The sequence below is a fragment of the Sceloporus undulatus genome, chromosome 2, assembly GCF_019175285.1.
Source record: "Sceloporus undulatus isolate JIND9_A2432 ecotype Alabama chromosome 2, SceUnd_v1.1, whole genome shotgun sequence".
Lineage (NCBI taxonomy): Eukaryota > Metazoa > Chordata > Lepidosauria > Squamata > Phrynosomatidae > Sceloporus > Sceloporus undulatus.
The window spans coordinates 16,372,329-16,385,159 of NC_056523.1; the positions used below are offsets into that span (position 1 = coordinate 16,372,329).

Below are 12,831 nucleotides of genomic sequence, written 5' to 3' on the forward strand. Positions count from 1 at the left end.
TTGCAAATTCCGGGAAGGGAGGCCCCAGGGGCCATCCCCAGTAGCTCTATTGTGCCTCCTCCAGCCATGGCTGCCTCCCGGGAGGCCCTCTGCCAGGAGGCCACCTGCCCCATCTGCCTGGACCTCTACACCGACCCCGTGGCCACCGACTGCGGGCACAACTTCTGCCGGAGCTGCCTCCTCCAGCTCTGGGGGAAGAGGCCCAGGAGAGGGGGAGTCCCCCCCTGCTGCCCCCAGTGCAGAGCCAGGATCTCCCAGAACAGCCTCAGGCCCAACCGGCCCTTGGCCAACATTGTGGCCATCGCCAAGGCTTGGCAAGAGGAGGAGGAGGAGGAAGGTGGAGGAGGAGGAGGCTGCCAGCAGCACCAGGAGCCCTTCAAGCTCTTCTGCCAGGAAGACCAGGCCCCCATCTGCCTGGTCTGCGACAGGGCCACCCGGCACAGGGGGCACCGCGTCCTCCCCATCCAGGAGGTGGCCCCAGAGTACAAGGTGGGATGGGGATGATGGGGGTCTCTTGGCAAGTTTCTTCAGAGGGGGGTTGCCTTGGCCTTCCTCTGAGGCTGAGAGAGTGTGGCTTCCCCAAGAGTTTTCTTGGAAGGTTTGTTCAGAGATTTGTCTTTCTTTGCCTTCGTTGGAGGTTGAGAGACTGTGACTTGCCCAAGGATTTTCTTGGCAAGATTTGTTCAGAGAAGGTTTGCCTTCGCCTTCCTCTGAGGCTGAGAGAGTGTGGCTTCCCCAAGGGCTTTCTTGGAAGGTTTGTTCAGAGAGGGTTTGACATAGTCCAATGCTTAAACTACTCCCCCATGCTTGTTCTCATAAAAAGAACCCTATTTTTTTACAAAGGATAAAATGGGAATATCTATCAGAGAGTCATCAGTCCTTCAATTCTCACATCCAAAATTGTATTTCTAAGGAAATCATTGACTGGCATCATCTGGAATGAGCAAGAGACATACCTGTTTTTGCAGGAAAAAATCAAGGCCCACCTGGAGTCCCTGAAGGCGGAGAGAGAGAAACTCCAAGGCCAGAAACTGGCCGGACAACAGAGAATGCAAGACCGCTTGGTAGGTGGTTGCTATGAGTGGCTCATGTGTTGGGATTGTGTATCAACAGTTTAGACCATCCCCATGGCTCTTATCAGTGAAGCAAAATCATTTCCCAGCTTTTAAAAGATGCATCTGTGGCTGCTGCCTTACTGTAGAATTAATACTGTTTGATACTGCTTTAACTGTGATGGCATCATCTTATGGCATCCTGGCATCTGTAGTTTGTTTGGGCACCAGAGCTCCCTGACAAAGAAAGTTAAATGTCTCACCAACCTACAATCCCCAGCATTTCATAGCATTGAGCCACAGCAGTTAAAGCAGGGTAAAAGTGCATTCATTTTGCAGTGCAGATGCAGCCTGTATCACACCAGATCCTGGGTTCAAATATATAAATTCATTACTTTGCGTCTTGACATCCCCGCCTGAATGAGAAGTGGATTACATATTACAAAAGTGAGGAAATGCCAGCTTTGCCTGCACAGTTTTGCAGACAGATAAACCATAGAATCTAACTGAACTATAAGGACTGGAGATTGGTGTCCCTGATACAGGTCCAGTTCTAGAGGCTACACATGCAAAACCACTTCAATAGGATGTTTGTCAAAGAAGCCAATCTGCACATTCAGCAGAAAGTCCACAAGTACAGTGGGACCTTGGTATCCACTGGGGTTCAGTTCTAGGCCTTGCCATAGATGCCAAAATCCATGGATGTTCAAGTCTCATTACATACAATGGCATAGTAAAATGGTGTCCCTTATATAAAATGGCAGGTAACTTTAGTAGATTCTTTGATTCTACTCTAGCTGACCATTGCATTCATGTCAATATGTGCACCTCATATATATCTCTTTGGCTGCATCTACACTGCAGAATTAATGCAGTTTGACATCACTTTAACTTGTTGTTGCTGCTGCTGCTGCTGTTGTGTCAGGGTGTGTGTTGTGTGGACGCTATGCACTGACACTGCCCCCAGGCCAGCCTTAATGGCCAGTCTGTACACCCTCTGTGATTTGCCTAAGGTCACCCAATGGGATTCCATGGCTGAGCAGGGATTTGAACACTGGTCTCCTGAGACATAGTCTAATGCACAATCCACTACACCACATGGGCTCTGTAATTGCCATGGAATTTGTAATTTTGTAAGATACTTAGCCTTTTCTATCAGAGCTCTGGTGCACTAAAAAACTACAGATCCTTAGGTTCCATGACAGTTAAAGCATCGTCAAAGTGCATTAATTCTGCAGTGTGGCAGCAGCACATGTGTACTTACAGAGTAGAGACATACTTTATAGTCAATGTACCAACAGCTGTTATTGTTATATGCTCTTCATTACTTCCCTTTACAGAATCTCACCTCTTGCCCTCCTTTAATTTCTATGTCTTACCCCCTAGATTCAATTAGAAACAGAGAAGCAGATGATGACCTCTTTCTTTGAAGGACTACAAAAATTTATTGAGGAGAAGAAGCACTTCTGCCTGTTTCAGCTGGGAGAGCTGGAGGAAGAGATCAAGAAAGGGGAGGAAGAAAACCTCACCAAAATCTCTGAAGATATTTCCCAACTCAGTCAAAGGATCACAGTGCTAGAAAAGAAGTGCCAGCAGCCTGCAAGTGAATATCTCCAGGTGAGAATTAAAGCAAAAACGCCTTCCAGATTTCCTGAAATTTTAAGAAGGCACGATGCTTGGAATATCCGTTTCTTTTCCACAAACAAAGAAAATGCAAAGTTATCATCTCTAGATTATGAAGGAGGAAAATTGATTGTGAAATACCTTTCTCTCTTTCTCTTTCAGGACATCAGAAATACCTTAAGCAGGTATGTGCCTCTTTCCCTGCTCTTTCCCTGTTTTTCCTCTTCATAGAACACAATCATAGATTTGGAAGAGACCTAGCACCCTGCCATGCAGGAATACACAGTCAAGGTTCAGTGCGCCTGTGTTATACATAGGCGTGCCTTAAAGCGGCTCTCCAAGCATAACGCTGGAAGAAGCCTCAGTATGCCAGAAGAAGTAATGGAGCGCACGCATCTTTTAGATGGTTTCACTTCTTGGATGCTTTCCTAGTTATGCAGAGCAACAAGACCTATGTACATGAAGATGGAGGATTAAAAATATGTAAAGCCCTTTGCATCAAGTTGAGTTTTACTTATGGTTACCTATGAATGAGAAATATTCAAGACAATCCTGTCATTCAACAGCTGCTCAGATCTGGCAGACCAAGGTTGTGGCTTCCTTGATTGAGTCTAATCCATCGGGAATGAGTCTTCATTCATCTTTATCTTTTCCTACTGCCTCCCATCGTACAAGCGTAAGAGGCTTTTCTCTTCTAGCGAGTCATGTCTTGACATGACATGTCACAGAATATGGCAGTCTCAGTTTAGGAGATTACTTACTGGCTACCTTTTCCCCGATCTGGCATGAGCTAAGACTCGTGCTTATTCCGCACAGCTCGTGTGCCCAGATGGGAGGCATCCCAACCAGTTTGGGACTTCTCCCTAATCTGGCTAAAAACAGGACTTTCTGTTCTTAGCAAAGTAATGGGAGGAAGTCCGATGGGTACGGGATGCCTCCGATCTGGGCACAGAGCGTTGTGATAACACATTGGCCCAGCCCTGTCTCAGCAGCACCTGCCACCATCAGGGGAAAAGCATGCATCATTTTGGTTAGTCATCATGGATTTTATAGAGAGGTCAAAACCTGATTTGCTCTAATACCCATTTATTTGTCTTTTTTGGCAGTCCGTGTACCATAGAACTCTCCTCCAACACCATGTTGCAAATGCCTGTTCTGCATGGAAATATTAATTGTATTACTGAGCATCTGAGTCTGCACTTGTGCTCCCATATTTTTTACCCTCACTCTCACGCAGTCAGTGTCATAAAGGAAGTCCAAGAATCCCCAGGAAGATTGGGAGCTCAGATTTGATCCATGCCATTGCAAAACTTCAAATCTCCCTCCGCAAAAGCTGCGTGACATAGTTAATTCATTCAAGAAGAGTAATAATCGGAAGGGGTGTCAGCCTTCCTCCTGCTATCATTAAAAGTTTAGTTGGACACAGCAGGAGCTTCATGAGAGACTGAGGAACACCGGCCCATAATGTTAATCTTTATAAAAGACCTAGCACGGTATTGAATGGAATGAATATTTAGAGAATGGATAGAAGTCAGAAGTTGGAAGAAAACATCAAGGGTCAATCCAGTCCAAACCCACTGCCATCAAGAAACAACAATCAAAGTAAGCCTGACAGATGCCTGTCCACATCTCTGTTTCAAAACTTCCAAAGAAGAAGGCCTCACCACTCTCAGAGGCAGCGTCTTCCACTGTCAATCAAACAGAAATTCTGGTCTGAAAAGTTTTTCCTAATGTTTAGGGTGAGTCTCTTTTTTCCTGTATTTGAATCCATTACTATTCGGTTATATTCTCTGGAGCTGCAGAAACAAACCTGCTCCTCTCCAATAATGACTCCTTTAAATATTTAAACAGATCTATCATATCACCCTTAACCTTCTCTTCTCCAGGCTAAACATACTCAGCTCCCTAAGTCCTCTAAGTCCTTCCTCAAGGGCATGGTTCCAGACCCTTCATAAATTTTGGTCGTTACCCCCCCCCCCCCCCCCCCCGATAGCCAATGACAACACTAATTCTGTACCACCCTTCCAGGTACAAAAAGAATTCAGTTGGGATCTGCTGGACCGCTTCTCCAAAATTGAAGAGATGCTCCAGAATTTATTTTTTGAGAAAAACCTCTGATTTAAGAGAGGCATGAAGCAATCCTCAAGGTAAGTTGGTACACTTAAAAACAGAGAATGAGATACTTTATAGCATGTGCTCCATTCTAGCCTTTTTTTTTTCTTGCACATAGAGAGGCACAAGAAAAACGATGAAAATGGCATGATTATTTTTGCATCACCCTACATCTGACAATCTACCATCAAGGGTAGCTAGCTATCCTAAGGCAGCAGATCTTGCTAATTTTGGAAGCTAAGCAAGGTCAGCTCCAATTAGTACTTGGATGGGAGACCAGTCCAAATAATACTGGGTCTGTAGGTCTAGATTTCAGAGGAAGGAAGGTGCCAAACCATCTCTGATTATTCCTTGCCTAAGAAAATCCTGTGACATTCATGGAGTCGCCATAAGTCAACAGGTGACTTTGAAGGCATAAACACACACATATGCTGCAATCATAATTTTTGCACCTGCTTGCATAGGGTTGATAGAATTCTCTCCTAGTGTAGATATGAAGGGGTGCATCTCACTTTAGAATAATGCATTTTGACACCTTATTAAATGCCTGGCTCCTTCCTATTGAAATCATAGCAACTTGTATAGAATCAGAGTTGGAAAAGAGACCGCAAGGGCCATCCGTCCAAACCCTGCATGCAGGAACTCTCAATCAAAGCATCCCACAAGAGATGGCCATCAAGTTTTGTGAGGCACCAGCACTGCTGGTGGAGTAGCTAAAAACCTCGTTAAAACTGCCAAATCCAAGGATTCCACAAGAGGGAGCTACAAGTGGTGTCAAACTGCTTTATTTCTACAATCATGCAACCTAGGATGAATAAAATATGGTCTAGTGGGGAAGAACTTGGGATAAGGAATGGTTGTGAGCCCCAAGTCATTTTAGTACCCTGACACAAACCCATACAACTATAAACAAGCAATGGATTTGCAAACAGCTTGAACTAACTGAAATGTAGATCTAAATGTGAAGTACACTGTGTTGGAAAATATCGAGCTGTTTGTTTGTTGTTTCTGAAATGACCTTGTTGCTGTATGGTGGCCCTGAGTTAAATTTTGTCTCTTTCCTCCCATGTAACAAATGCCTGGAACAAGCTCTGAGACAGCCAGCGGGGGACCAAGTCTTCTAATAGGTAAGTATTAGGACTGAAAGAAAGGATTTTTTTGTTTGTTTTGTTTTGTAATAAAGGTTTTATTGACGTAGGAGAAAAAATATACATCATAAACATGCATACAGAATAGCAAGATAACCTGCATACATTCAAACACGTAACAATTAAACTACAAGTTCAAACCTTCCCTAAAATAATAATTACATCTCAGCACTTCTGCTCTATATTTATTCCATCAATTATTCTCTTAGAACCTTCTCACATTATCACATCTTCTTTCTTTCTTCACTGCCCTTGAAAGAAAAAATTTTTTGACGGGAATGGAGCTGAATATATATACAGTGCACCCTCCCCTTACGCAGGGATACATTCTGGATCCCTCAGTTAAGGGGAAATCAGCGTATGCTGAAGCCCCATAGGAACTAATGGGGCTCGTGCCTGTGGAGTGGTGGTGGTTGCACACGCGCACCATGAGCACATGCACTTAGGTCCTTCTGAGGCAGCGACAGGCTCTCTGGTGCAGCTTTCAGCGTATGCTGAAAGCTGCCTATTTCACAACCCACGTAAAATGCGGGCACGCTGTAATAATAATAATAATTTTTTATTTATATTTTTTCCCGCTTCTCCCCAGGTGGATTAAAGCAGGATACAACCTGATAAAAATATACAAAAAACTCATCAATTAAATAATACAAAAATGCATAAGAAGCAATAAGCTCATCAAATTTAATCAAACTAATTAAACCAGTTCTAATCAGAGCCGACGGTAGAATTGTCCTAATTTAGTCAGGTAAGGATGGGAACAGTGTTTCTTAATGAGGTCGGGTGAGTAAGCTTGACAGAAGAGAGTCCTCGTTGACTGCCCCGTGAAAACCTCCAAGAGGGCTCAGATAGATCCCTCTGGGAGACTGTTCCAACAGTTTAGGAGCCTTGCGCGGAGAAAGTATTGGAGTTGAGACCAGCCTGGTTTTTTGTATTTCCAGCAGGTACTTTCCCAGATTAATTCTGAGAGTGTGGGGGTGGACTGTGTAGGGAGAAAGGCATTCCCCCGAAGTATCAGGCCCAAGCCATACCAGGCTTTATAGGTAATAACCAACACCTTGTATTGTTGCCCGGAAGCTAATCGGCAGCCAATGAAGATTACTATTAAAAATTGGTGGTTAATATGGTCAGACCTTGTCAACCTAATAAATAACTGGCGGCTCATTTAGAATTAACTGAAGCTTCCAAACTTGGTAACAAGGGTAGCCCCATGTGAGAGCAATTACAGAAATCTAAAAGAAGATTACCAGAGCATGTATACGCTCAAAGGTCCTTTTGGTCCAGGTAGGGACACAGTTGGCAGTATCAAACCAAAAATTGGTACCAGAGCCTCTCTGGCCGTCGCATCGATCCTGAGATAACAACTGTAGGAATGTCCAGGAATAACCCAAACTCCGAACTTCGTCATTTAGGGGAAGAGTGACCCCATCAAGTACAGGATGATAAATTCCTTCCCTGGGACTAGGTACCTATTGTAGTACAGTGCGCCCCGCGTTAAAGTACGTGGGTGTGCTTTACAGAGACTTGAATTGCGCTAAGTTGCCGAGGAGCACATGGGGCGCAAGGGGCGGCACATCCCATTCAAATGAATGGGGCTGTGCCCATGGCGTGCTGCACGCTTCCACGCTGCCGCTGGAGCATAGACTTGGAATGTTCACACTTACATGGGGGGGGGGTCCAGAAAGAATCACCATGTAAGGCAAGGGCCCACTGTGGCCTCCATTATTCTTCTTGGATTCAGTCTGAGTTTGTTTTCCCTCAATCCACCCCATTACTGACTCAAGGCAGCATTCAGAGGAGAAATGCCAATCCTGAGTTACTGCAACATACAGAGACATAGAGAAATAGATTTGTGTGTCATCAGCGTACTGATAACCCCATGTCTCTTGAATGATCTCACCCCAGTGGCGTTATGTAAATGTTGAAACAGCTTGGGGACCGAATGGCACCCTGAGGGATGCCAGATGCAGCTCTCTTTAAAAAAGGGCAGCTGTCCCCCAGCTTCACAATCTGGAATCTACCCGAGAGGTAGGAATGGAGCCACTGGAGCACAGTGCCCCCAATGCCTAGCTCCCTCAGGCATTCCAGAAGGATACCATGGTCTATGGTATTGAATACTGCTGAATTAGGGTCCATGAAAGTATTCATGCCACAGTATTCATCTCTTGAGGAGAGGTGGAAATTATTCAGCCCTTCATTTATGGACTGCATCCTCCAGCCATACACGGGCACACCATACATGGCTTTCAGTTTACGCTGAAGCTGTGCCATGGGAAAAATAGTGGCATGCATGCCACAGTGCTCCACATGGATGCACCCCATTGTTTTCAATGGGGCTTGACCATATGTGTTTTTTCCCTTATGTGGGTGTGTGTGTCCGGAATGGATCCCCTGTGGAAGGAAAGGGCCACTGTATATGTATATGCAAATACAGGTCTTCCTAGATCCCCCAAAAATCTGAAATCAAAAAACCCTCTAGTCTCAAGCATTTTGCATAAGGAAGAGTCAAGCTTGTGGGGTGTGTCAGTGTAATATTATCCTTATTTATCAAAGGTAGTATGTGGGGTGGGAGGGTGGGAGATGGGGTGGGAGGGAAGAAAAGTTTTGAAAGGAAGTTGTGTTTCATTGAGATAGATCAGCAAATGCTAAATTAAGATCACCATCTTTAAAAAGGCCTCCATTAGCACTTGGATAGCATGTATCAGAATAATGGATCATATGTCAGAATAATGGATCAGTTGGATATCATTTACATTTAAATACCCAGCTTAATTATTCACCTGTAGGGGAAAAGATTGGATTTTTGTTTCTGTTTTTAAATAATAATTATGCTTTAAATTTTGTCATCCTTTTCCTCTCTATAACAGATTCTCTGAAGCAAGGCATGAATCAAGGTAACAGTATGAAAGAAACTCATAGATGTAGAGAAATGTTTCAGAAATATTTAAAGACTATCACAGTATTGGAAAAGACTCCAAGGGACATCCAGTCTAACCATTGCTAATGCCTGAATATGTGATGCTTTTTTGTCAATGAGTATCTTCTTTGGTGTGGAGTTGGGATTCTGTGTGGTTTTGTTCCAAACTTTTATTGGAATAGCCAGTGGTTTCACTTTGCCCTTTATCTGCCTAGGCTTGGAGAAGAGATTAGGAGTGAGGTCAGATTCATGCTTGCTTATTAGAAACACAAACCAGTTTAGCCCAGAATAGGATAAGCAGAGGTTACCTTTTATATAAATGGAGCATGGAAAGAGGAGGTGGGAGCAAATCTTCACTCCCTCCCCTGCTCAGATTCCGTGTATTCTGCTATCTCAGGATTATGATGATGATGATTTACTTACTACTTATATCCTGCCTTTCTCACAGTATAGAGACTCAAGGAGGCGAACTGCAAATCTAAATCAAATTACAATTTATAAACAATACAAAAGTATTAAAATGTATAAATATAATTTTTTTAAAAATGACACAGTTTTAAAAATTAAAACAATTGTGCATTAAGATTTAAAATGTATTCAATTCACTTCTGATATTGGTGTCAGGCTAAAAACCTAAAGTGCTGACAGAGCAGGAATAGCAGATGGTAAGGCAGAACCAGGGCTTTTTATTCTAAAAGATAAAACCTCGACCTCCATTTATACCAGGGTTGGGCAGAGTATTTTTGTGGTCTCCAGAGGTTAAAAAACAAATGCCCTCTAGGGAAAGAGGTGGCATTTCCCCCACATTTTTACCCTCTCTTCCTACATTTTAGGCACAGAAAAGCACACATTACAAGAAATGACTTCCGGATTACTTCTTGTTGTAAAGAGGGCCTCTCTTGGGGCTGAAACAGCTCAGGGGATGACAAAATGAGAGAAAATGTCCCCACACCTCAGAGGTCACTGGTGGGGGGGGGGCGGATTTGGAGGGAAGGGACATTTTTGAATTTGTTTTATGAGAGAATCTCTAAAGCAGAGAGCCAGGTTGATGTAGTGGTTTGAGTGTTGGACTACTACTGACAGAGCAAGGTTCAAATCCCTTCTTGACCCCGGAAACCCACTGGGTGACCTTGGGCAAGTCACACTCTCAGCCTTAAGGGAAGGCAGTGGCTAAACTACACTGAACAAATAGTTTTCCATAAGTCAGAAAAGACATGAAGACACACACAACAGCAGCAGTCCTATGGCCAATGCACCTACCTAGCCTCTGATAGGGAACACTCTTGATTTGTGTGCATGTGAGTGTTGTTTGCCTTCAAGTCATTTCCATCCTATGCCAACCTAAACGCAACCCTACCACATGGTTTTCTTGGCAGGTTTCTTCACAGGGGGCTTGCCATTGCTGTCCTCTAGGGCTGAGAGACTGTGACTTGCCCAAGGTTACCCAGTACATTTACATAGCCAAGCGATGATTCAAAAACTTCTTTATAGCCAGACTATAAGTAATATTACGTAATGTCCAGTTTGTTGGATTTGGTCCATCCTCATTGATGCATGTACACTGTAGAAATAATGAATGCAGTTTTACTTACTTTAACTGCCATGGCTCCATCCTGCTGAATCTTGAGATTTGTAGTTTTGTGAGACACCAACCCACTTTGACAGAAAAGGGTAAAGACTTTCCAAAACTACAAACCCCAGGATTCCATAGGACAGAGCTAAAGCTCTTTAAAATGGTGTCAAACTGCATTATTTCTACAGTGTCAATGCACCCATCATCATCTTTGCCGAGCCTCCTGACCCAATTTAAGTAAGGGCAGGTCAAATAAATATATGAGGAGTTTGTGGGAGTGACTGTTCATCAATTGAGTCTTTTTTAGAGTTTAAAGATATAGCTGTGTTAGCCTGTCAAATCAGTATGCAAAGAGATTTTGTTGCACCTTTGTGACTAACTGAAAGGAAAAAAAATCAAAGATATATCTGTATTAGTCTGTAAAATCAGTATGGAAAGATCTTGTAGCACCTTTGAGACTAACCGAAAGAAAGAAGTTGGCAGCATGAGCATTCCTAGACTTAAGCCTACTTCCTCAGATGCATTTGTTGGAGTGCAAAGCCAGGGACAGACCTGCATATGCCATGTGTGGTGAGAATGTCAATTCAAATTCAAAAGCCTTTTTGTATGAAAATGAACTGGGAAGTCCAGTTTTAACAATGGTTGTTGATGGACAAAGACAGCAAAAGAAGCCATAGCCTGCAGATAAGGAAGTGGAGGAGTGGGAGGAAACAGAGAGGGATGTGACGGTATACACAAAGGATTTTGAATTTGAATGGACATTCTCACACACTAATGGCATATATAAGTCTATCCTTGGCTTTCCACTCCATCAAATGCATCTGAGGAGGTAGAGACTTAAGTCTGCAAAACCTCATGCTGCCAATGTCTTCCTTTCAGTTTGTCTCAAAGGTGCTACAAGATCTCTTTGCATACTGAAAAAAAAGAAGTTGGCAGCATGAGTTTTCATAGACTTCACTCCTACTTCCTCAGATGCATTTGGTGGAGTGCACCACCAAATGCATCTGAGGAAGAACACGGAAGTCTTCAAAAGCTGATGCTGCCAACCTCTTTCTTTCAGTGAGTCTTTTTTACCTCATCCTATCTGGGCAAATTCAGGTGATGTCAAGGGGAAGGTGGAATCTGTGAATGAGCTTTTCTGGAAAACCCCAACATCTGGTTTCTTCTTTCTTTCTTCTCTCTGTCCACCCTACAGTGAATGTGACTTTGGATCCTATCACAGCACATCCTCGACTGTTTGTGTCGGAGAATCTGAAGGTTTTGCGATGGGACAGGGTACCTCAAGACCTGCCTTACAGCCCGGAGAGATTCAGGAAGCAGCCCTGTGTGCTGGGTTGTGAGAGGTTCACCTCAGGAAGACATTGCTGGGAGGTGGAGATCCTGGATGGGGAAACACAGGAAGAAGATTTGGGGGGAGAGCCAGCGTGGGCAGTAGGGATTGCAAGAAATTCTGTTGAGCGAAGGGAATATTTTAACCTGAATCTTGATGAGGGGATCTGGGCTGTAGGGAAGGCATGTGAGGACTTGTCTGTACCTTGCCAAATGTCAGCTTTTACCACTGAGCCAACCACTGTGATCTTGAAAAAAGAGCCCAAGAGGATCTGTGTGAACCTGGATTATGATGCAGGTCAAGTGGATTTTCTTGATGCTGATACTGAAGACCTTATCTTCACTTTCCATTCAGCATCATTCTTTGGAGATCAAATGCGACCCTTTTTCTACACCAGGGGGTGGCAGTGCAATTTGAAGTCTTGATGCAATGAGGAGAACCATCTCTCACAGTGGTCCCCTTAGCATTGGTTGTTTGTGCCCATTAAGGCATCCATACTGCAGAAATAATCCAGGTTGACACCACTTTAACTGCCATGACTCAATACTATTGAATTCTGAGAACTGTAGTTTTGTGAGACATTTAGCCTTTTCTGCCAGAGAGCTTTGGTGCCACAACAAACTACAAATACCAGAATTCCAATGCATTAAACCATGGCAGTTAAAGTGGTGTCAAACTGGATTATTTCTGCAATGCGAACACAGCCTAAATCTGGTAGAAGTAGAAGGCAAGGCCAGGAAGTCATGGAATGCAAATCCAGGTACATTGAATAATCTATTTCTACACTTCCTTTGTTTTTTGAAATGCAGGTGTCTCTTTCATCTCCAATCTCTTGAGACCTGTGCCCAGGCCTGTAGCTAGGCCTTCAGGGGACCTGGGGCAGAAAGTACATTTGGGGCCCCTATGTTTTTTAATGTCCCGAGTCCTACTGTGCACCGTGGGCGCCATCTTGGCACACCACTGTTTACATGGAGTCAATGATGTGGCTCGTGCAGCTCCTTTGGGTTAGGGTTTCCATAATTCTCTACCACCAAATCAGGAAAATGTAGGAAAAATTATTATTATTATTATTATTA

The 12,831-nt window shown here is 43.7% G+C and overlaps 1 protein-coding gene across 1 annotated transcript; it reads left to right on the forward strand.

Annotated features, from left to right (window-relative positions):
• Positions 1-34: 34 nt before the first annotated feature.
• LOC121923942 (zinc finger protein RFP-like) lies at positions 35-12,825 on the forward strand. Its single transcript, XM_042454902.1, has 8 exons — positions 35-489; positions 969-1,064; positions 2,439-2,669; positions 2,838-2,860; positions 4,704-4,803; positions 5,863-5,914; positions 8,803-8,829; positions 11,621-12,825. Exons 1-8 carry the CDS (start codon positions 67-69, stop codon positions 12,178-12,180), a joined length of 1,512 nt encoding a protein of 503 aa, XP_042310836.1. The 5' UTR covers positions 35-66; the 3' UTR covers positions 12,181-12,825.
• The last annotated feature ends 6 nt before the right edge of the window (positions 12,826-12,831 follow it).

What these genes read in the sequence shown, in the direction of transcription:
- LOC121923942 (XM_042454902.1), top strand. Translation starts at nt 67, where the DNA reads ATGGCTGCCTCCCGGGAGGCCCTCTGCCAGGAGGCCACCTGCCCCATC. An exon ending in AGGTGGCCCCAGAGTACAAG is followed by an intron (nt 490 to 968) that starts GTGGGATGGGGA and finishes CTGTTTTTGCAG; the next exon opens with GAAAAAATCAAGGCCCACCT. An exon ending in CTGCAAGTGAATATCTCCAG is followed by an intron (nt 2,670 to 2,837) that starts GTGAGAATTAAA and finishes TTTCTCTTTCAG; the next exon opens with GACATCAGAAATACCTTAAG.